This window comes from Odontesthes bonariensis, chromosome 21 (assembly GCF_027942865.1).
Source record: "Odontesthes bonariensis isolate fOdoBon6 chromosome 21, fOdoBon6.hap1, whole genome shotgun sequence".
Taxonomy (NCBI): Eukaryota; Metazoa; Chordata; class Actinopteri; order Atheriniformes; family Atherinopsidae; genus Odontesthes; species Odontesthes bonariensis.
Genome location: NC_134526.1, coordinates 7050963 through 7074603, shown reverse-complemented (window position 1 = coordinate 7074603; position 23641 = coordinate 7050963). Strand labels below are relative to the sequence as shown.

Below are 23641 nucleotides of genomic sequence, written 5' to 3'. Positions count from 1 at the left end.
TGCCAGAAAATAAGGTCCAGGTTTTAAAAAAAAAAACGAACTTCCCCTTAAAATGTTAACTGTAGCAACTAATGCTTTTCTCCTGCTCTCTCATCAGTTCAAGTTGCACAGTCCTCCTTCAGAGAAAATAAGTGAAAGTACTAATCATTTGGGGGAGTTGCCGGCCTGCTTTCAACATCGCCTCCCTGCAAGTTTGGCTAACTGAAGTTCCTCTTGAAGGTTGGAGTTGTTATGTTCAGGTCCTCACCCAGCTGACGGGCACCCAGAAGGACTCTCGCTCCAGCCTTTCCAAAATGCCTCGCAGTTCTGCACAGGCGCTGGCAGAGTCCTCCTTGATCAGCACCCGATCCACCAGCTGTCCGTACTGCTGATCGATCTGAATGGCTGACTGACGCATTTCCTGGAGGTCTTCATCCTGTTGGAGACGGCGAAATGACAAAAAGGATGTTGTATCAGTGGTCAGGCATTCTCCATCGAAAATAAAATGGATTTTATGCACCATGGTTGACCCATTCTGTCCGTCTGATCAGCGACAGGCAGCAGCCACTGTGCGAGGAATGATCTTCGTTTAGGTGACCCATTAAACAGTTTCTGTTATTTAGGAAAAATACTGAGGCAGATTAAGTCCACTCCTACTTTTTTTTTACAGGAAGAAAGCCATCGGCAATAAGCTTCCCAAGCACAGCTCCAATATTTTAAAGGGATAGTTCGCCTCTTTTGACATGAAGCTGTATGACATCCCATATTAGCAATAACATTTTCTTGTCCTGTGAGCCGAGATCCAGCCTCGTTTTGGCGTTGACAAAGGTAGTCCGGCTCGTTGGCTGGGGTTTAAAAAATAAAGCGTCTTGCTTCTCAAAACAATATGCGTTGAAAAGAGTAATACATTTGCATCACAAAATCGTTCTCCAGGAAAAAGTCAGACCTCACAATCGCTTGGCCCTATTTTCTCTCCCTTCGTATCGCTGCCGACAGCCGCACCTGTTACGGTGTTTGCTGCACGGTCTACACAGCAGGCAGTGAACGCTTTATTTTCGGGACCCCAGCCATCTAGCCGGACTACTTTCGTCAACGCCAAAACGAGGCTGGAACTTGGTTCACAGGACGCAGCAGGGGGTAAGAAGATGTTCATAAATGATGCTGCTAATATGGGATGTCATACAGCTTCATGTCAAAAGAGGCGAACTATCCCTTTAAGGAAAACCAAGATCTATGTCACAGGCCTCTGTTATGTTAAATTTAGAAAATGACTGTCTTGTTTTAAAGGTTTGCCTGAAAAAGCCTCTTCTATAAAATAAAATAAAAAAAAGAACAGTGGGCCAAAATTCCTCCATCACAATGTGAGAGACGGACATACAGAAAATCATGGGGTGTAATTTTCTTATCCAGGTAAAAACAAAGTGTCTTCTTTTAAGGTTTAACGTGTGTGTAAAGACACAAGTGTATGAGCCCTGACTCACTGTAATGCGACCATGCTCCCCCCCTCCTGGCGAGGTGGTTGCACTGCGGCGGCGTCTGCTCTCAGGAACGCGAGGTTTCACAAATATAACGTAAGGCTTGAACTCGGCTGTCCGCAGCCTCTTCAGGGCCTGAAGGGGAGGAAGAAACAGAGTCAGCTGACACATGATGACATGTTTCATTGAACATCAGGAACTACGTCCCCCTTACCTCAGGCTGCACATCAACGATACACATCTTATTCTTGGCCTGCACAGAGCGGATAGCTTCTATACTGGTGCCATATTGGTTCTCCTTGTACTCCCCATGCTCTATGAACCTGGGGGGGCACCAATAAAACCTTTACTTCAACAGGAAGTGCTCCACTTTAGATTAAAAAGTCTATAAAGAGGCAGCAGAAACATACTTGTTGTTGAGAACATCTGCATCAAACTGCTGTTTGGTGACAAAGTGGTACTCCACACCGTCCTTTTCATGAGGCTTCTTTGGCCTGGTAGTATCTGTTTGAAGAGAAAAATTGACATGTGTGTCGTCTATCCATTAGCAATGTGCATAAAAGTGTCGAGTGACTCACGTGGAACAGCAACTGCATAACGATGTGGGTTTTCAGCAATCACCCGCTGCTTGAGTTCATTGATTCGTGCTCCAAGGGAACCTTTAGAAGGTGTCGGTGTGAAAGAGAAAGAACAGGATCATTGTTGCATGTTGCTTACAGGCATGTAAGCACCCGTCTGCACATGTGCTTTAATGTGGCTCCGTCTTACCGATCAGAACCACCAGGCGGGGCCTTTCATTGGGCCTCTGCTGATAGCGGGCCACCTCCTCGTAGGTCTGGAACTCGGGGTCTCCGGGATCAGAGCCCTCCCCCGACGATCCCTGCCGGTCTTTGCGACTCAGACGGAAGCTCCTCCGTAAACCAGCTGCAGCGAGGCCACAGAAAGAAGGAGCAGAAAAGGTGAAAGGTCCGGTCAGGACTCACATACAGCAAAAACACAACTACCAGAAATACACTGAACAAACCCACCAACTGTCATGCATTTAGGCAACACTTGAATAAAACCGCTCACACGTATCTGAACTGTAACAGTGTGAGATATGAACAGAACTTTAACAACATGCTTCACCTAACAGTTGGATCACATGCAGCCGACAGTAAACATATTAGTCAAAGGCTAAAAAAGGATGCAAACTCTTCTGTTTTTAACAAAATACATTTTCAGCAGTTCAGTGACACAAGATAAACACTTTCCAACATTTTGTTTCAAGGCATGCTGCTTTCAACGAGGCTACAGAGCTGAGGCAGGAACCTCAGGACAGCCTGGCCCCGGGAGACGCCGCGCTCAAAAGCAGGGGCCGACTGCAGAGTCTCCCACGGCCAGGACTGCCGTGACTCCCCCCGGTCAGTGCTGTGTACCTGCAGGAATGAGCCGGGCACTGTACCTGAATAAAATTCCCAGGAAAACACCTGGCCACAGGAGGGCGCCACTGCTTTACACTTAGGAGAGACTATAACTGGCGTTAGAGCATCACACAACCCAGCCTCACACCTCCACACAAGGGTGAACGAGCAACAAACGTGCCTGGTTGAGTGTGCAATGCGTCCAACGCAGCAGGGCCCTCTGAGGGGAGGAAAGGAGGGGGGGAGGGGGGGCAGCGCACTGAGCACAGCAGCAGGGAGGGACGGTTAGTTTGATGCAAGGGAGGAAGGTCAGGAGGGTCCAAACACTGCCAGGAGGCGGTGGGGGGGGGGGGGAGCATGGAGGGGGAGGGTTTTTACAGCTCCAAGCAGGTCGACAGGAAGCACAAATACTGTTTGATAAGACGTGTTTGTGACAGAGGAGGTGCTGTTAAGCTTTCAGCTGGGGTTCAGATCTGTCCTGTGCTCAGCAGAGCAGGGTGGTGGGGTGGGGTGAGGGTGTGTTAAAGAGGGGTGATGGAGGGGAGGTCAGTGGAAGGCTAGAGACCACTAATGCACGTTGCAGCAATAAGGATTCCTGTAAGTTTGTGTTGGCAGTCTTTTTTTTAAAAAATGTAGATTTTAGAAATAAATGGGGTCTCTGTGGCTTCAGGAAAGAAAACCCAAAAACTCTTGCGCATGAGAAGCAGCAACGACACATTTTTTCCTGTTTCCGTGTCTTTAGGCCTGTACAGTGAAGCAGGATTCGGGGCTTAGCTAAATTACTTCAGGTCACTGGAGCTGGTTGTGCTCCAGACCAGAGATACATGCATGCACATTTCCAATAAATCTAATCTCTTTACATCCTGTTATAGCTCCTCTCTCCCAACTTTTATAAAAAATAAATGCTTTTGCTTTTCCTGACGTGCCATTAATAGGTGAGATTAACATGGAGTGCTGCTCTAAAACAGCACGATTTAAGCACAAAAGCTTGTTGTTGACCTTAGAAAATGTAATATTAATCATGCAAGCAACATTTAATCCCATGTCAGAGAAGAAAACTCAGACAGTCCTGAAGTATTGATTTAAATGAAGCTTTTATGTTTGTTCTGCACAGTTTAACAGGACTGCTTTTAGTTTGAAGGAAATCGTGAATCTGTTTCATAGTACAGGCCGGCTGTGCACTCACACAGACTTTGATGCTGCCACAAACTTACTGCAGTATATACACAAAATGCATAAATTATCTGTGGATAAGTGTGCGGATAACTCTCTGAAGGGGCAGATCTGTTAGTGGCACCTACTTCTCACTCATATTCCCAACATTACTTTCAGGGTAGAACTTGAACATTTGGCTCATCTGCAAACTGTGGATTGCAGGTATGCGTTTAAACCTTCACCCTTCCTCTCATCCTTCAACCCCAGACAGGTTAACCCTACAAGCAGTCATTTTGACCCCCCCCCCCCCCCCCCCCCCCAGCGCACAGCCAGACAGCAGCAGGCAAAGAGCAGAGAGGGAGAAGGTGGTGGAGAAAGATGTGCACACTCTCACCTATGTACTGTCCATTGAAATAGCCCTCACAGTCACAGTCCTCTGTAGGAAGGCAAGCAGGGAAGAGAGGGGGTAAGCACTGGGTAAGAGACCTGGAACAGTTAAAGAGAGGGACGGGCGGGTGGGCGCCGCAGAGGGGAGGCAGCGCCCAGCAGGCAGGGGGCAGTCAGACACAGGAGAAGAGGGTGGAGGGACACTGATGGAGGGAAGAACCGCTAACAAATGCTGGAGAAAGCGTGGAGAGAGATGGCTGCAATTCATGTGAGCCAACTCAGCACACCACGAGTCTCCCCAAAGACGAACCTTTTACAAGTTCCTGAACAAAGAAACATTATGCATTTCTACTCATCTGTACCTAAAATCTAATAAATGACAACATGCGCAGAGTTCAGAAAATACAGAGAAAGAAAAACTAGGACGCAGCAGAGCAAAAATAAAGAGTGAGGCTGACGCAGAAGAGAACAGGAGCCATTGTTATCTTTAACAACCTCTGCTCGGTTGCACTCGGGTCTCCAGGGCCTCTGCTCTGCCTTCACATCACCTGCTACAGTGCAACGCACACAAGCCTCACAAAAGAAATCTCTATTCTGGTCTGCTACACTAACAGCAGGAGGGGAGGAATTAACCCGCGAGCAGCAGAAATCCCAAAAGCACCACCCGCCGACACTCATGCACGCTCTGCGCTCACGCAACCAGACTGCGCGGCCTCGTGAACATTTTGTGGGGGGGGGGGGGGTTTCACTGTGTGCATGTACCCACCTTTGTCACATCCTTGTTCAGCTGACGACAGAATGCAGCAAAGAAGATCAAAGAGTAAAAACATCGTTAAAAAAAGGTCAAGGACGGGTGGCTCTGGTCACATTTGGAGAATGAGGTTTTATGGATTCTAAATGTGAGAAACTGTCACTAAACTGACGTCAGAGACGAGGAGAGGGACCCACAGTTAAAAGCTCCTTTGGTGTTTGGCTGGAGCGAGGCCAAGACTGGAGAGTCCCTGCAGGTTTGCTGCTGCTCGGCGTCGCTGCCATCCTGCTTAGCTCTGGTCTAATCAGATCGCCTGCAGCTTACGCGCCACAAAAGAGCCACAACGCTCTTTATCCACTCACCTGGATGTCTACAGTTTCACTACAGCGTCTAAGAAAGGAGGCGAAGCGTGCAGCGGGTTGTTGAAGCAGCTTAGGCTGAGCTAGCTGCACACTTTCTTGCCAAATGGACTAAACATGAAAGAGATTCATTCATATCTGTGGTCCCTCCCCTCAGACTCTGACTCTCATCCAGTTAAAAACATGCCTGCATCAGAGGATGGTCAATGAATTCTAATGGATGGTGGAAGAAGCAGGTCTATAAAAGTCAACATGTGGCCAGAGGAGACATTACTGTCTCGTAACGGCAGCGACTGAGTACTTTAGAAGAGAAAGAAGTGGTGAGAGCTGCAGACTGTAAACTGTAATTATGGAAAAAAAGTAGGAGACGCAGAAACTTACAGACAGGTTTTTTAGGGGATTTTGGATTCGGGAGCGTGCCCATTTTCATCCTGTAGGCCAGTCGCCTGGAGAAATGTGCAGCACAACGAAGAGGCCAAAGCAGATAAAGGCAGGATGAGAATCACCAGGAAGGGGAGAAGAGGAGGCAGAAAGCCAGAGGGATGGTCAGGAGTTAGAGATGAAAGCGTAAAAATGGACAGACTTTGAGACAAAGGGTCACAGGGATCACACATGCGAGACAACTTTGTTTGGAACTTGTGTTATTTTGTTGTGGTTAGTGCTCCATGCAGACAGTTTATCAGCGTGTTGTACCTGAGCTCATGCCACTAAAGCAACATTCAGAGCAGCAGCCACCCAAAGTGACCGCATTGTTTCACCCTGAGCACAAAGACGTGCAGCATGCATCCGTATGCTCCGCATCTCTGGGCTCAGGCTGGGACTCTTTAATCCAGCTGTGGCCATAGTGTTTGGCGGGGGCCTCCCAGCCAGCTCAGATCATCTTACTGATGGATTATGACACTTACAGTATCAAGCATGCGCCTATTCAATGCTGTATTTCAATTTGGTTTTTTGCATGCTGTTTTGATGCTCCGTCTAATCACAGCTGACCTCTGAAAGTGGAACACACGAACGTGGATTTAAAAGATTACAAATAGCTGAATGAGATAAACCGGCGGAATCTGGGTGAAACTTTGGTCCCGGTGTTGCCGATGTGAAATGAGGAAGTCGTACAATTTAAGCCCACGGACGCCCTCACCTCTCCTGGAACTGTTTGGAGGGGACGAGTCCGGCCCGCAGGTTGCTGTCTCCCACTCGCTTGGCCTGCCACCACGTGGAGTCGTCCTGCGTCACCACCTGCAGGATGTCCCCCCGCTTGAAGGGAAGCCCCGCCTCTTGGCAGGGCGTGGCCTTGTCCTCCAGCGGGATGTAGTCAAACAAGGCTCGCACGTATACCTGGACAGCAAAATCAAAGAAAACTTTGGTTTAGATTTATCACTGTAAAATAAACATGGGCAGCAGTTCAAATGAAGTTTAAACGGTCCGAGCTGGAATCAGGCTTCATCCTACCTTGCTCTCTTTCAGTTTGTCCTCCTCTTTGATGGCGGGGATTATCTTGAGAGTGATGGAGCCCTGAGACTGGGACTAAGATCACAAATAGACAAGAAGAAGTAGGAAGAGGGGGAGATTACAACTGCAGCCTCACATTCAAGAAAGGAATATTTCCTTTTTCAACCCTCCTGTTGTCTTGCAGGTCAAAAGTGAGCCACTACCATGTTTAGCTGTAGAAAAAATACCGTAAACTATCTTTTACCAACTTGAAATCTTATGACTTTTCCTAAAGGGACTTTAGAAAAAGTCAGACTTTATTTTTGTTTATGTTTCCATGTGGGCTGTACACCACTAGGGTACAAAGATTGTCTTATGGGTCATTTTTGACCCGTGAATTATAAAAACATTTAAACACCAGAACAAAGTTCAGTTTTTTTTTCCCTTTCAATATAATTAATTCAGAAGTAGTTAATTCACATTTATATAAAAGCAATAATAAACCTTTAATATGTAAAAGAAAACTGAGAAAACAAGAAAACTGTTGGTCCAACTGACAGTTGGTTTGTGGTAAAAAAAAAAAAAAAGGTGTAATCCTGAAAACTGGTGATTGTCTTTTTGTATTGTGTAACAAAACATACATGATAAAAAATGTATTGAATTGAGTTGAATAGATAAATAACAGGTGGTTTCATCATACAAAATAGATTTTGGATTTAAAATTCAATTAAGTTGCTTTATTTTGGGGCTTTGGTAGGGCGAGTCATTTTTTACCCATAGGACAAGGGGAGTAAACAGAATGTTAAGACCGCACAAGGGTAATGTGCATCTTTAAGCTTTATTCGGATCTTTTCTCCACACACTATGCTCAGAGGTGTTCTGGAGGCAGTTGTAATTGGTGAAAAAGTTATTATTTCTGGCTGGATGTTGTGGGGAAAGAGTCGGGCACAACTTTCATCCAGGAAATCCAATTTCATCTGCCATCCAACCTCGTGCTTTTTAGGCCTTATTCCATTTGGAGCTTCACTTTTAGTTTCTTTCCCCGTTACAGCTGCACTACATTACACACACCCTCTCACAGTGTGAGCTGCAGTTAAGAAATCTCCTTTTTCTAGCTCCCTGCAAAGGATGAAATGGTGCAGACAGGAAAGAAACCTCCCACAATAGAAAAGCTTCCAATATCGTATTTATACTTACCAGTCTGCTTATAAAGCTTTCAGTCTGTTTCCGTGCATCTAAAAACAGTTCGTCTGTGTCATACAGTTCAAATGTTTCTGCTACATTCATGGTTTTTGGCTATTTATTAGCAATAAAAAGGTCAAACAACCCCGGAATAAAATATATAGAAATCCCAGTCAACATTCTGACTTTCTAAAGCAGAGCTAAAGAAATGAATTGTTATATTTAAAGGCTTTTTTCTCCAGGTAAAGAGAAAAAATGATGGAATCCTGAACCAATAAAATCACAGTTGGTACTTTGTTGTGCTTTCGTGTTCATTTGAATCTTGTGTGTCCTGGAGTCATTAATGAAAAACAGTGTTCTTCCATCAGGTGGAGCAGTTAACACATCAGCTTTGTAGGATGGAGCCTCGTCATGGACCGTTAACTAATATTTCCATCATAAATTTGAACACTAATTGATATTCAACTGTCTGCGCCCGGTGGCATGATGCATCATCATCCTGAAAAATGAGCTCAGCATCACCAATCGACTGATAGAATGAGAAAAGTGTCAAAAACTGTACTTTCTACCTGTACTTTCACTGTAGAGGTAATGACTCCCACACCAACAATAACAGTGGAAATCTGCTTGTTTTCTTCAGATTAATGCTGATTCATGACTTAATATCACTCTTATACAATCACCCACAGTCCATGACACATCCATTTCTGCCACTGACATAATAAAATACTATTTTTGTGAACTTTCACGAAACTTTTGGTACGAAAGTGCAAACCATACAGATCAGAATGGGTCTTTCAAGGTAGGGGGGGCATGAAAAGACAGGAGCAAAAACTGAGTGTTTCACATAAAAGGTGACTGCAGTGATGGACATTTGTAATGTAAACCTTTTCTAGTTTAACTTGAAGATGAATTTCTTGAGCCTGTAAATGAATGTATGGGTTCTTTAATGACGATAGCACAAGAACTATATTCAAAATATCCCAATTGAACTCAATGAGGCCAATTCATGACATTTTAATTTGGTACTGGCTACTAGGGCTGTAGCGATACACTAATGTCACGATTCGATACGATTCGATACACTTACATCATTTTCTGGGGGGAAAAAAGGGACAGGGTGATTTGACATGAATTGTCGCTGATTGGACTGGTGGTCCAACCTTTGAATCGGAAGGACAACACCGCCAGACAAACAGAAACAAACGAACATGTAACAAACGTGAGAGCTGCGCACTTTATACAACATTTTTATCAACTAATTTATCCCTGTTTTGTATAATGTGACCCCCTGGCATTGTATTGTATTACCTTAATGTTCTGTGTTTTCACTAATTGTCACGTCTGACTTTTCAATAAAGTTTGCTTAAAAAAAAAAAAAAATTAATTAATTAATTAATTAATAAAAATAAATAAATAAATCGATACTCGCGGTTGATACTCGATACTTTATCGGGAAACGAAATATCGATATATATCGCAGTATCGATTAAATTACAGTATAATTACTTTTGGTTGTTAATGAATTAGCCTGAATTAAAAATGTTATCTGTTAAACGGGACGTGTGAAGGACTTACCAGCATCTGACTGATCTCGTCAGGCCTCTTGTGGATAACAGAGACTCCGTTGACTTCCCTGAGTTCATCTGCGACGTGGACTAAACCTGAGAGAAACAACGAGGAGAAACTCGGTGAGTCTCCGCGGTCTTTGGAGTTTAATCAGTTTCATCTTAACATCAGTATTGTTGTCAGATCCACAGATTCGGGCAGTCTCTCCCCTCAGATAAGATCTGTTTAGTTGCAGCCACAATAATGAAACTAAAGGCTGGGAGAGTTAGATCGATACGCCTTCCCCCCAGGACGAGGAAGCAGGCAGTACTGTTCGGTCATACATTTATATTCTGTGCATTAACCACACATCTGAACACTCTGCAGCTCCTTTCATGTCAGATAACACACGTGTGCATGTGGCTGGTATTTCCATGGTTACATCCATGCCAGGATCTTTGCTGAGTGTGTATCACGTGAGGGATTCTCATTTCTGCTTTGCTTTTCATCAACAACCACAACATCCTTCTCAGTTTTCTCCTGCTGCAGCATCCCCCCCCGCCCCCCCCAGCTTTGATCTCACCATCAGAAATCAGCTTTTCCCTTGCAGTACATATATGCGTATTTCTCCTTTGTTCTCCTTTACTGCACGAAGAGAAATGCAGACGCACTTATCTGAAGATCAGGAGTCTTCCGAGGCATCAGCGTGTCTTACTGCAGCAGCCTGCCTCAGTTCCATGCAAGGACTTTGTTTTCCATGTCAATCCTGACTTTGTCCTTCTTCTCAAACCAGTAACCAACAACAAAGGGTCCTAAAATGGCATTTTTATTCCACTGTTCTACAAGGAGTTGCTCATCATTTGAATGCACAGAGCATGGAACAAAACTGCAGTACATCTCAGCCTTTCCTACTCTTCAAGTTTAATTCAAGGCCTCTATATGGGTTAATGGAAAACATCTTTTCTCTGTATCATTTGTTGGATTTTGGAGGTTTTAACTACCTTAATATACAAAGGTCCACATATTATATATGGTTTAAAGGAAGGCTACCCACTGTCTTTAATGGGCTATTTTAGGGTAAGAATGAAATACAAAGAGCCCAAATAAACATTAACATTTCCACTTTAGAACGATGGACTCCAAACTGTTTGGAAATGACCTTCTAACCCTTCCCAAACAGATGGGGAGCAGCAGGTGCTCCTCTAAGATCATCGCTGATGTCTGTCCTCCTTGACTTTGTGTTAGCAGACACCTGAATGCTTACATAGCTTTATACAGGCGCTCACACCTGCTGATGATCAGTTCATCAAGTGCATTTGATCAGCAGCACTGGGCTACTTACACTCTTAATTCTAATGGATGCATTTTGGTTTAGTTTTTGTTAAACAGATGACACACACTGCTGGTCATCTGAGGTCGTATTTACACAATTTGAGGATCTGGAAAGGACCAGCTAATCTTTTTATTATGTTCCATCACACAGCCTTACTAATGTTCTTGCACATTGTATACGGAAATAAAGGAGTTTAAGTGATAAGTTCCCAGTAAGTCAAGTGTTTTCAAATGGGTAGATGCTAATGCTAATGCACAAGCTGCTGTGCATGAGGACTTGATCATTAAACCAAAAAACCTCCAAAAACCTTCAGCTATGTGTGTGTTTTAAGTCCCAGGCAGCGGGTTCTATTGGTTGGAGTACTGATAACATTTTGCAGTGATCTTGGATGAAAAAGTCATTGTTTTTTGCTCTAATATGTGTGTGTGTTAGTGCTTTACAAAGTTTGAAGGCTCCTGCATACAATACACACAAAACAAAAGCAGCACTGCTATCAGAATCTTTACAAAAAATAACCCACAATTCAGGACAGCGTGCACTTCACAAGCTCCTTTGGTGCACTAATAAACCAGCAGGAAGAAAAGAGAGCTTTTAGAAGATGAACAGGAAATTACCACTTCGATCAGCTGCACCTCCTCTCATAATCCGAGCCACGATCACCGCACCGGTGGCTTCATCACGTCTGATGGTTGCTCCCTGGAAACAGAAGAATCGGCAGGATCATTAACCGTACAAAGCTCTCGCTTCTGTAATCCCTTCTACTTTTATCTACTTCTTGTGTTTCTTTCCCCCGTCACATCTCACCAGAGGCTCCTTGTTCTTCACCAGCCTTACAATCTTCACAGACTCTTCCTCCAGCTCGTCTTCGAAGTCGTCCGGCAGCGGTGGCAGCACCGGGTCGAAGTTCTTCTGGGCCACAGTGTCGTGCACCGAGAGAACAGCCTGACAGAACAAAAAAACATAAGATCACAGTACTGAAATTCAAAGTTTCACAAAGTTTAAGCAGCGGACACTGGGTTTACCTTGAGATGTGGCGACATCAGCAGGTGCAGCAGCTCCTTCTCCTCGGTGCTCATCGGTCCACTCTGCAGCTCCTCCGCCACCTGAAAATCACAGAGCACGTGAAGCCTGACCCTTCGCATGCATGTGCACACCAGTGATGAACACTGCAGCTTTCTGTGGGATAACTTTGGAGCGATACACAGACATGCACACAGGGTAAGATAAGTAGCGAGCAGCTTAGGTCAGCAGTTTCCTCCCGCTGATAACCGGAGAGAGCAGCAGGATGTGGCGTTTCATTAGATGAGTTTCAGGATGATTCAGCACTTTGAGGACATTAAAATTCCTTTTTGATACTTCTATTACTTCTCTGTTAGAGCCAACTCATGATAACCGACTGATGGCTCTAAGTGGAAAAGTGATTTGGGGTGCATGTGTTGAACTTACATCCTCGGCCAGAGAAGAGGCGCTGTGGAGGACCGGTGTTGGGCTCTGCCGCTCGTACTGTCTCAGCTTCTCATGTATCTGCGGTGGACAGTTTGGTGAAAAAAAGGGGGCAAATGTAGTAGTGCAGTGTGCAAAATCTGACACATGTGCATGATTGCTCTGATAATCATGGTTTTACCACAGAAAAGGTCAAGAATATTGATACAAGCAGTCCATCCAAAAGTTGACTTTCTGTCTTATAGTAAAAACACAATAGAGGTTTTTTTTTTACTCTATACACTGAAAGCATATCTTCATCATACACACACTGGGGGCTTCTCAAAATCAGGAAAGGTTCCTTAAAGGGATAGTTCGCCTCTTTTGACATGAAGCTGTATGACATCCCATATTAGCAACATCATTTCTGAACATCTTCTTACCCCCTGCTGCGTCCTGTGAGCCGAGTTCCAGCCTCGTTTTGGTGTTGATGAAGGTAGTCCGGCTAGTTGGCTGCGGCTTAGATATTAACTGATATTAGATATTAAATATTCTATAGATAGAAAATGTCAGACCTCACAATCACTTGGCCCTATTTTCTCTCCCTTCGTATCACTGCGTGCTGTGTAGACCGAAGTGCAGACCGAGCAGCAAACACCGTAACAGGCGCGGCTGTCGGCAGGCGGCAGCAGGCAGTGATACGAAGGGAGAGAAAACAGGGCCAAGCGATTGTGAGGTCTGACTTTTTCCTGGAGAATGATTTTGTGATGCAAATGTATTACTCTTTTGAACGCATATTGTTTTGAGAAGAAAAACGCTTTATTTTTGTGGCCAAACGACGCCAAAACTCAGCTGGAACTCGGCTCACAGGACGCAGCAGGGGGTAAGAAAATTTAATAAATGATGTTGCTAATATGGGATGTCATACAGCTTCATGTCAAAAGAGGCGAACTATCCCTTTAACCTGTTGTTTCTAGGATCATCGAATCTAGTTCGCTTTCTCTAATATAAAGGATCCCTCAAAAGGACTTATTCCTTCACTCTGACATTTCAAGGATGCTTCTATGTATCCTCAGCATTCGCAAAATACCCACAATCCTTTATGCATGTCTGGGATGCAACGGAGAGGAAAGAGACTGATGTCTTTGCATTATACATGCGTATGAATTCCTCACCTTCATGAGGTATCCCAAACTTCTCTCGCTGAAGACGTCTTTCAGGAAGACCATGTCCTCTTTGTGGTTGGCATCGGGCCGCAGCTGAGAGGTCAGCAGGGCCAGAGTTTCATGCAGCCCTACAGAAGACAGGAGCGCATCATGTACATCAACAAGAACAGATGGAGCACAGCTCGCTCGGAGCTGTATGGACAGTATGTTTTGAGCATCTGTGCCAGCTTGTCTTGCCTGCTCCTGCTGTGAGAACCGGCATGGCTTCTTTCATGGGTCAGTGAGGTGAGGAGGGGAAATCTGTGAGGGGTGAAGAGAGAAACTATAATTAGCCCTTTGTCACCATCTCACACAGACTGTTAGAGATCTTACTGTCAGAGAGGCTTAAAACACAGAAGGGAAATGGTTTGCACATACAGTATATAGAAACCCATGTTTGGTAATTACAACCATACATCATCTCCTTATAGCCTCGATGCAATAAATCCAGGCTGCACTTTCCCTTCCATCTCATCTGTGGATATGTAGGTGTGGATGTCTAAGTGTACTTACAGATAAACAGTCACCGCTGCTACTATTAATCACACCGACTCTCACCAAGCCCTCTGAGCTTTGTGTTGGTGTGTGAGAGCAGCAGATACAAATCTACATTAAACAATGCCTGTGTCATAGAACTGCCGACAGGACAGAAAGTAGGTGTAGAAAGTATGCCTCCTCCAAATGTGTCCTGTTTCCACATATTTAAGCTACATATACAGTGTTATTTGATTAAAGGGTACCCAGTGAGGACTCCTCTATAACCATGTTAAAGATGAGACAAAGCAGACATGGGAAACTGAATGGAACACTAACAATTGGCTAAATAATGTGCTTAAAGAGTTCAAAGAGCTCTGAGCAGTATCTGTATATTCATACTGACACGTCTGTGAGTAAAGCAAAAAAAAACGCTGTATTATTGTAGCCTCTACAGATCAATAACTCTGTCACTAAACTCAATATTTACCATATTACCTTACTGGAAACCTGAGTCACTATCAAAAAACCCTCATGTGACGCAAAGAAGTGCAGCAATGTCAAAACAGTCCAACAAAGAGAATGCATTTATAATATGTTGTCCTGTGGGCTTCTCTGGTGTCAGGAACTGCTGAATATAAATGTTAAATATGGAGTTTAAGCTCATTCTTCAGTAGTGTTATACATAATTTATCAGCTACACATGCCTTTTTTTCCCCTCTTCAAAAAATGTGTTCAGCAATTGATCTGCAGCGAGAACAAGAACAAAGTGGAGGGGTTGATCTGTGTGGATATCGTCAGCCGTGCTGGCTCATCTCTGACTGAAAATGACTAAATGTACCTCGTCTTAGAAGCATTTGGGTGGTTTTTATACACTGTTGCTTTGGAGGGGATGTATATTCATTGACATTCTTTTAGTTTTTAATATCACTACCATAAACAGACTGGTAGTAATAAAAAGACCAAAAATATTAGTGGTCTTTTTAGAAGGCTTGTATTGATAGAGACAGGGGAGGAACAAACGGGAAGGGGGGTGGCCAGTAGGGATGGGAATCGTTAAGAATTTAGCAATTCCGGTTCCATTGTCGATATCGCTTATCAATTTGGTTCCTTATCGGTTCTCTCTTCGATTCTCATCCAGCTATGTATAGTAAAAATATCGTACAAATGGCTTTGGTTGCAGTAACACTTTAATTTCAAGTATGCGCCAACATTTTATCTATTTTCGCCTCATTTTACTTTTCCCTGCCTCGATGAAAGGTATAGCTACAGGTATGCACGAGCCTGCCTCTGAACCTGCCTCACTCTCGCAGTCTTCGTCAACTAAATGTTAATATCAGGTGGAAATTGTTCATACAGTATGTCTCTTAACAATATTACAATCAACAGGACCTGGAGGTTTTAGGTTTACCTAGGACTTTTGAGATGGAAGACGCTGTGCCACAAGCTCCCCCGCGAGACTTGCCGCCGTCGCTTAGCAGCGTGTCACAGACTTTACATTCGTGCAAAGTAACTACATGCTGTGTGGTCAAATGTTTCACATGTTGGAGGTATTTTCCCCCTTTGATGTGACCAAAGCTCTGCAAGTGTTGGAACTGGCCCTAGTATTGTCCTTTTTGGTGAAATATAACCAAACTTTGGGGCGCTTCTGCCTCTACGCCATGTTGGAAACATTCTGAGCCAAAATACGACGCGCGCACATGACGTCATCGCGCAAATGCGTCAGACGTTAGCAGAACCTTTAAACGGGATCGTTAGGCAGGCGGATTAACAATTCCACGGAATCAAACTACTTGGAGTAGTACCTACTAAGGTAAGCAAAACCAAAGAGTTTATGAAGAGGAATGCAAATGAAAAAATAAAATAATTCATTAATAAATATTAATTAAAAAAATAAATTAAATTATAAACATGCAAATAATGAGGGAAAAGCTAAAAGGGACCCTTTTAGGGTTTTCCCTCAGTGTAACAAACAGTGCATGAAACTGGTCTGCAGAGTTATGAAGTCTACACCAAAGTCTACACACAGCACAGCCCCTTCATGTTTTATTCTTAGATCAGACTTCTCTTTGTTTCCTTGACATCATCACTACGAAACACTCGACATAATTCCTACATAGGAGCTACTTTGGTAAGCCTGAGTTAAAGTAGCAGCTGCCTCACACATCACCATTTCCAGCCATTTAAAGTGTAAAGGGACAGAAGTTAGATCGTCTCTCATAGTCAGTCGTGATAAGTGACAGCTGAGTGGGAGAAAGGAGCAGGTTTACTCATGAAAGTCATTCAAATTGAAGATAAATCTTGTAAAGATAGTCTGTTTACTTAGGCATTCATCTCAATGCACTGATTTAGTAGTATTAGTTTGACATTTTTATCTGACGTACAGCCAACATTTGGCCGTTAGTTATGAAGCTGTTCTGTGTATAAGTGTGCTACCGGAGCAGAGTTGTATTCTTAGGGTCCATAACCTAAAAACATCATCATCGATGTGCAGTTAACCAAGTGAGGAGTTGGGCAATGAGGGCAGAGCAAACTGCAACTGAACCTTCAACAGCTTGTTACAGAAGACCAAAAAAAATACCAAATCTTAGTATTTAGTTTGTCAGATACACACACACACACACACACACACACACAGAGAGAGAGCGCAAACCCTGTATACAGTCATTAAACTGCAGGTGTTGAGCACTGATTTAGCATTTTTGCAATACTGTGGTTTTCCAACTGTGGAACTTCGATGTATCTGTGTGCTTTATTCACTGGAAAAAATCAAAGTCTTACCAAGTATATTTGTCTCATTTCTAGGCAAAATATCTCATTACACTTAATATAAGACACAACTGCCTAACAAGTACTATTTCAGCCAGATATAGGGACGTGTTTGAAGACGATACATCTGGAATATCTTGTTAAATGAAAAAGTCTTGAAAACAAATTGCTTTGAGTCACATATCATACGAAACAAGCTTTTTTTTTTACATTTGAAGAGGTTTTTAAGCTAATTTCAAGATCATTTTTATCTCAAAAGTCCTAAATATCACATCTTTTTTCAAGAAATCTTGACAAGTTGATTTCCACTAGTTCCATTGGCAGATTTTTTTTGCTTATTTCAAGCAAAAACGTCTTGTTTTTGTTGTTTTTTTTACTTATTTTTGGAGGGGCAATATTTCAGGAACAGGAAGAGAAGCAGTTCTAGGTTAATCATAATTTCCAGCACCAATAAGTTAATTTAAGATTATCAGTTTCATTTATCATCAGGTAATTTGGGACCAAATAGAACTACGATGCTCAGAAATACAGGACCAATACTGTATTTCACAATCTTAACCAAATAAAAAAGGTTCTTCCTTCCTTCCTTCTTGGAAATTAATTAGCTGAAAACTGCAGCCGACTGATGTTTGTGAAGGATTAGATTGGGGACTGATTTGTTTTGAAACTTCTCTTAGACAATCAGAAGTGAGCAGTAATTATTACAATTCCCTCTGCAGCTCAGTAACAGTCCTGCGTCACCGCTGACACATCGACGGGGTGAGGTCATTCCAGAGGCCTTATGGGGGCACAGCCTAATGGCACCCGTGGGGCATTTAGGACAGAGGTGAGAGGTGGATGGATTAAAGAAGTGTGACAGTTAATTGGAGAAAAAGATTAAGTAAAAAGGCTTTGGCAAGCATCTATGATACCTTTTGTATGAAGGATTTTAATGTGATATACAGCGTTTGTGCATTTATATGCAATCAAGAGACGACTACAGTTTACTTCCATTTCGATTTATCAAAAACTGTTTCTCAAATGCCAGAATTTGTATAATTAGCCTCATTTGCTGTGTATAAACCATTTCAAGCCGAAATAAACGCATGTTTACAGATTGTTTAAACAAGGGTACATCATCAAGCATTCCCAGCAGTGTGGCTATTTAAATGCATCTGCAGCAGGAAAGGGTGGCATTCTCCCCTCCGACATGTTGTGGTAGACTACTTTTACAGGTAAAAATGACTTTTAGGAAAATAGTTTTTTTTACTTTTGATTGCACTGTGAAAGACGGCCACACAGTGGCCACCATGCAGACTGGTACAATGGCTGCTGAGATCCGTTGGTTGGTTCCACCGTTACTTTTGGGACCTAAATGGAATTTGATTGGAAAGGCAGGGTGACCAGGGCCCATATTCATTATTTGTGGAGCATCTCAACTCTTAAAAGAGCTCCTAAGGTGAAAAAAGAAGCACTTCAGAGGCAGTCAAAATGACTGAAAAACAAGAAGAGATGTGCTCCAGTCCAGACGATGGATGACAGTGAGTTGTTAAAACGCTTAGACTGTGCAGGGATTGTGTCTGTCAATCTATCCATCTTTATTTATACGGCACTAAATCAAGCAAAATGCAGTATAGTGCTTTAAAAAGCAATTAATAGGACACAAGCAAGGAATGAAGGCCAAATATACAACATGGAAAATAATTAACACAATTATATAAGCAGTTTGCAATAAAATATTCATAATGTCATCAAAGAAAGTTTTAGAAACGTATAAAAAGGACAAAATAAAGAGCTAATTAAAGAGTTGCGTTAATATGAGCTAAAGTTTTGTCTTCCAAACTAAGAGGCTGCCAGTGTTAGTTTGTTTGTGACCGACTTTATCACAGATCTGCAGCTCAGCACAAAAACAGCAGAAATGAGAGTAATCACTGCGTTGAGATATTTTGAAACTGGGGAAATGCATCTATGTGGAAATTAGGATCTGGTTCTACAAGCAGCATGACCATGCAAACAGACCACTGTCAGAACACCAACGTTTGTGTCTTTAAAGCCTCCTAAACATCCTCCTGGCTGCCCCAAACTGTTTTTCAGTGTCAGCTATCATTTAGAGTTTCCTTACGAGCACAGATCAGTTCATGTCACTGGCTGTAAAGATGTAAGACACCTCATATCTCCAAACGGACTGCGTTTCAAAAGATCACGAAGCATTATAGATCAACAGGCGTCTATGCAGATGTTCATTCCACTCCACACAATCCTCTGCTGTACACTACATTAGCCTCAATGCAACAAACACAAACAGCTCAGTTCAGTGTGAGAGTTAATCTGGAATAAGAAGTCAGATCACATGTGCTGTGAGATGAGTTTCAGTTTAAAATGTATTTTCATTTTGGTTTCATTTAGGGGTCAACATGCTACAAAAGCTCTCAGAGCCGAGTGAGACAAACAAATGTTGTCAAGGCTGAAAGTTAATCCCACTGAGAAACGACACCGAACCAAGCTCCAACATATCCTCCGGCAAAAACAAGGAAAGCACTGCTGCTGTTTACCTTCCATATAAGACGCATACAGAAATGTTTACCGATGCACAGCATCAACGCAGAAGTACATTTTCTCACCTCTGGCTTTACATCTCTCTCTATAAACCTGCAGCTTCCAGAGAGATGGAGTCCGTCCAGGTTCCCTTTGCTGAAGAGGCCTTTAGAAAGCTCCAGATTCCTGCTATCTCACATCAGCACGACTCCAAATATCAAATCAACAGACGTCACTGGTCCAGAAATAGACTCAGACTTGATGCTTTTTGCATTTTGTCCCAGCAAAAATGACGTTATCGCCTCAAATCTAGTTAAGAGCTTAGCCGCAGATCACCCTGACATGATGGAGCTCTGAAGTCAGCTGATCAGATAACAGCCTTCATCATCCATCATCATCATTCCTCTGGACTCATTTTACTAAAGTGCAGACAGATCAGCCATCACACCCAGTTTTACTGCACTTCTAACATAATCCTCTTTTAAGCAAAACATCTACACTACATAATAACTCGGTATAAATCTATGAGATATTTATTTTGCTGTGAGGCACGTATTCACAAAGAGAAGCACAGTTTCTGTTCCGAGCTCTTCCAGAAGCCTTCGGTTCCTCTGCGGTCAGCCTCCAGGCCTGGAGGTGGTGCGAGGCTGGCAGGTGGAGAGGGACAGCTGTCGGCCTCACAGCAGATAAACAGGAGCCTCGGGTTCCTGATCCGGTAAGAACTGAACCCCAACAGAGTGCCAGAGCAGCCGCTGAAAGGGTTTTAAACTGACAGTAGAGAAGTTTTTACGCTTTTCTCAGAGAATAGAAGTCGCTTGTAGGGCTGCTGCCATCTTTTAAAGGACATGTTGCTACTTTGACTCACAACGGTTTGCACTGTCCTTTCACAAGAAAATGATTAAAATACAGGATAAGACTACAAGCATTCAGACTCAAAAGGGTGTTTTTTTTTCTTTTAAATTTTTTATAAACCTTTGAAAAACAGCCTGATTAGGATTAGTTTTGCGTTTCAGCTTTCATATTTCCATGGCAACGTGAGAAATAATTTCTGCCTCTACTTTTATTTGATGTTTTTTTTTTAAAACTGAAGCCCTTAAAGGAGACATATTATGGTCTTTCTTCACAAGCCGGCAGGTTTTAATGAAATATCTGTGACATGTTTTGGTAAAAACATAACAAATTACACATTTATTGAAGTGGATCCTTTTAGGACGTCACTCTGCAACTCTCTCAGCGCCTTGAAGCACATCAGTAGTATGGGAGAATATACAGGGAACAGCCATTTATTCTCAAATGCTTACATTTCCCTCACCTGCTGATTTGACCATGGACAGCTGGCTCCCTTCTTCGGGAGTCTTGTCATGTGTTTAGAATCAGAATAGGTTTTATTGCCAAGTAATTTTTACATCACGAGGAATTTGGCCTGGTCTGTTTGGTGCCATAAAAACAAAAAATAAAGTAATAAATGTAAAAAATGTAAAACATAACTGGCCCAAGTTGTTCAAATCGACACCATAGAACGCAGAGGCCACCAGCCACTGAGTTCTCTTTAAGTTTTTAGTAGCCAACATTCAAAACAGTTGCTTGTATTGACAATATTTCACTAGTGTTTTTGTTATGGCAGCTACCTGTTCTGTAGCGATAGTGCATTCAATGACAGATGGGTAAAAAAAAAATCTAATTTTCTAACACCCAACAGGCGAAGAGAAAGTCAATAAGAAGTCAAATGTCCTTGACTGGTTATAAAACATTAAGCATCGAAAGAGTTATTAGCTCATTTATTTGTAAAGCTAAGCGAGCTATAACCAATTATTAGATGCGTTGTTTGGACCAAAGCAAAATGCAACGGCAAAGGATTTCCAACTTTCAAGGTACAGTGAATGATGCATCATCTGAAGGAAGCAGCAGATGGGGGTTAATCCCAGGAGATCCAGTATTTTGGGTGTTTCTGTGAGTCACAGCAGTACAGCACTGAAACCATCATGTGTTTGTTTGTTTGTTTGTTTGTTTGTTTGTTTGTTGTTTATCTGCTGCTAGAATACGACATCTCATTTTTCTTTGTGAATGTCTCTCGACGTTCCAACACAAAACGTGCCATCTGGAGAGGCTTCTGTGCTGCATGTGTGTGTTTGTTAGGATCCCAACACACAGCCTCCTGCATCCAACAGCTCTTAATGGGAGTGTATTGTCTACTATGCTGTGAAAATGCCACCGCATTGAGACGGTAAAACAACAAATGCTCAGTCAAGCTGTTGTGAGGAGGAAGACACTTACGTTCTGAGCAATATGCTGTGATAATGTGGTGAATATTTTTATTTAAATCAGCCTCCAAACAATGGATGTAAAGAGAAGCAGACAAAAAAAAAAAAAAACAGACGCAGACACACAAATTGGTCAGAGTGTGACAACATCTTTGTGATTAAGCATCTTGGCTGATCTCATCGCCGCCTCAAGAATCAACACTGCTCACGTACAGCTAATCCACTGCCCCGACAGTAATGGGAGGCAGCACTAAGCGTGTTTGGCCAGCGTCCAACATGCCTTTCACACACATTTCCTCACTCCCGTGCGACCACAAAAGCCTCCCGTCACGTAATCTCATCTCGCAGAGGGTGTGGCCAGACAAACTTATATCATCTCCAACATGGAGGGAAACTACTGATGCTGACAGCTGACACACACACATAGTAACTCAAGGGGTGCATGCCCCCCCAACCCCCCTCCTCCTCCGAATCCTCCTGCAAACATCAACAATTCTGCACAACATAGCAGAGGCAGATGACAGCTTTCTGTTCCCGTTTCCAGTCATCTTCCTCATGTCTGTAGATCATGATGCTGCCCTCCCTCCCTCCCTGCCTCCCTCTCTGCCTCCCTCTCAGTCTTTTCCATCTCCCTGCATCACTCTGCAGTAATACAGCACTCTGCTCTCCCAAGCACGGCACGCAGTCAGCTGGCAGGCGGAGGAAGAAAGGGAAAACGCAGCTCATACCTCGTTCACACTGAAAACAGACGACTGTGGAGGAAAAATGAGCAGCGGCCGCCTTCTTACCTTCTCTTCTCTCTGGATCTCCTCCTCTCTGTGTTTGTGTCCCTCCTGACTGCAGCCACACAGTTTCTCTCAATCTGATTTCTCCTCCTCCTCCTCTGGTTGCTGCTCCACTGAGTGGCTGCCTCTTCCCCTTTCTCTCTGCCTCTCGCAGCCCCTCCCCCCTTTTTAATGTCTGATGCTTTCTGCTCACATCAGTGCAGAAGGCCTTTTTTTCACAGTTGTCTTCCCATATGATCTCAGTTTGTGACTACACGCACAAAGACACTTCTCTCTGCTTGTGAAGATGTGATATTTTTTGCATTTTCTAACCAAAGGCAGCAGTCAAAAAATGGCTAGTTTGTTACAACCCAAAACAACTCATCAGACTGATGTTTAACCCTGAGAGTCACAGTTTAATGCACTGGCTTCAACTTGGGAACTTTTCCAAGACGGAAGGGCGCTGATCTGCATCTTTCAGAGAGAAATGCCCCAAACAGGAAGTCAGAGAAGTGGCAGAGGAGTAATTTAAAGGGACTTCCAGCCAAGAGATCCCTGTTATCGTTCCACTTATCTGCATATTTTTTCTTTTAAACAACAAAACTACTTGGTTACGCTGGTTAGAAATCTCAGTATCTAGACATATATGACAGTAAACACGGGTTATTATCACACATCTGGGTACTGGCGAGTGTTACCTTTAGGAAAACATGGTTCGGGATAAAATTGACACATTTACAATGGTAAGCATGTTGGAAGTCACATTTCTCTCCTCTAAGACAAGCGTCTCCATTTTCTAGGTTAGTAAGATGACTGAATTAAAGGGTATCTTGGCCATTGTGTCTCACTTCCTCTGCGTTCCACACCACTGCTGATGTGCATGCAACTGAAGGCCACATAAAACAGGCCGTATCAATGAAAGCTGCCAGTACAAAAGATCCTACATGTACAGATATCTGATTATAGAGATTACAAGGAGGTGGACATCCAATTTCAAACAAATGTTGATGTGTTCACTGGAAAAAATCAAAGTCTTACCAAGTATATTTGTCTCATTTCTAGTCAAAATATCTCATTACACTTAATATAAGACAACTGCCTAACAAGTACTATTTCAGCCAGATATAGGGACTGGTTTGAAGACAATACATCTGGAATATCTTGTTAAGTGAAAAACTCTTGAAAACAAATTGTTTTGAGTCGGATTTCATATTAAACAAGCTTTTTTTTTT

At 43.0% G+C, this 23641-nt stretch overlaps 1 protein-coding gene across 2 annotated transcripts; it reads right to left on the bottom strand.

The window, feature by feature from the left end:
- On the bottom strand, positions 1 to 22533 carry mpp3a (MAGUK p55 scaffold protein 3a). 2 transcript variants are annotated; one of them, XM_075454442.1, is made up of 20 exons: positions 22434 to 22533; positions 13826 to 13888; positions 13598 to 13716; positions 12447 to 12524; positions 12023 to 12103; positions 11805 to 11942; positions 11615 to 11696; positions 9698 to 9783; positions 6959 to 7033; positions 6648 to 6844; positions 5891 to 5955; positions 5166 to 5186; positions 4407 to 4448; positions 2899 to 2964; positions 2223 to 2378; positions 2033 to 2113; positions 1865 to 1958; positions 1669 to 1777; positions 1461 to 1589; positions 1 to 415 (listed from the first exon to the last, which is right to left on the bottom strand). In XM_075454442.1, the coding sequence occupies exons 2-20, from the start codon at positions 13860 to 13862 to the stop codon at positions 236 to 238; spliced, it is 1836 nt and encodes a 611-aa protein (XP_075310557.1). In that variant the 5' UTR covers positions 13863 to 13888; positions 22434 to 22533; the 3' UTR covers positions 1 to 235. The 2 variants fall into 2 exon arrangements, with proteins under 2 accessions (XP_075310557.1, XP_075310558.1); XM_075454443.1 differs by lacking the exon at positions 2899 to 2964 and having other exon boundaries at positions 2 to 415.
- Between the last annotated feature and the right edge of the window lie 1108 nt (positions 22534 to 23641).

Bases quoted from the DNA above. Each gene is read 5' to 3' on its own strand.
- mpp3a (XM_075454442.1), bottom strand. From the start codon at position 13,862: ATGAAAGAAGCCATGCCGGTTCTCACAGCAGGAGCAG. The intron at 5,956-6,647 runs GTGAGGGCGTCC...ACATTTCTCCAG, and splicing joins TCCAAACAGTTCCAGGAGAG to GCGACTGGCCTACAGGATGA. The intron at 4,449-5,165 runs GTGGGTACATGC...GCCTTCCTACAG, and splicing joins TGAACAAGGATGTGACAAAG to AGGACTGTGACTGTGAGGGC.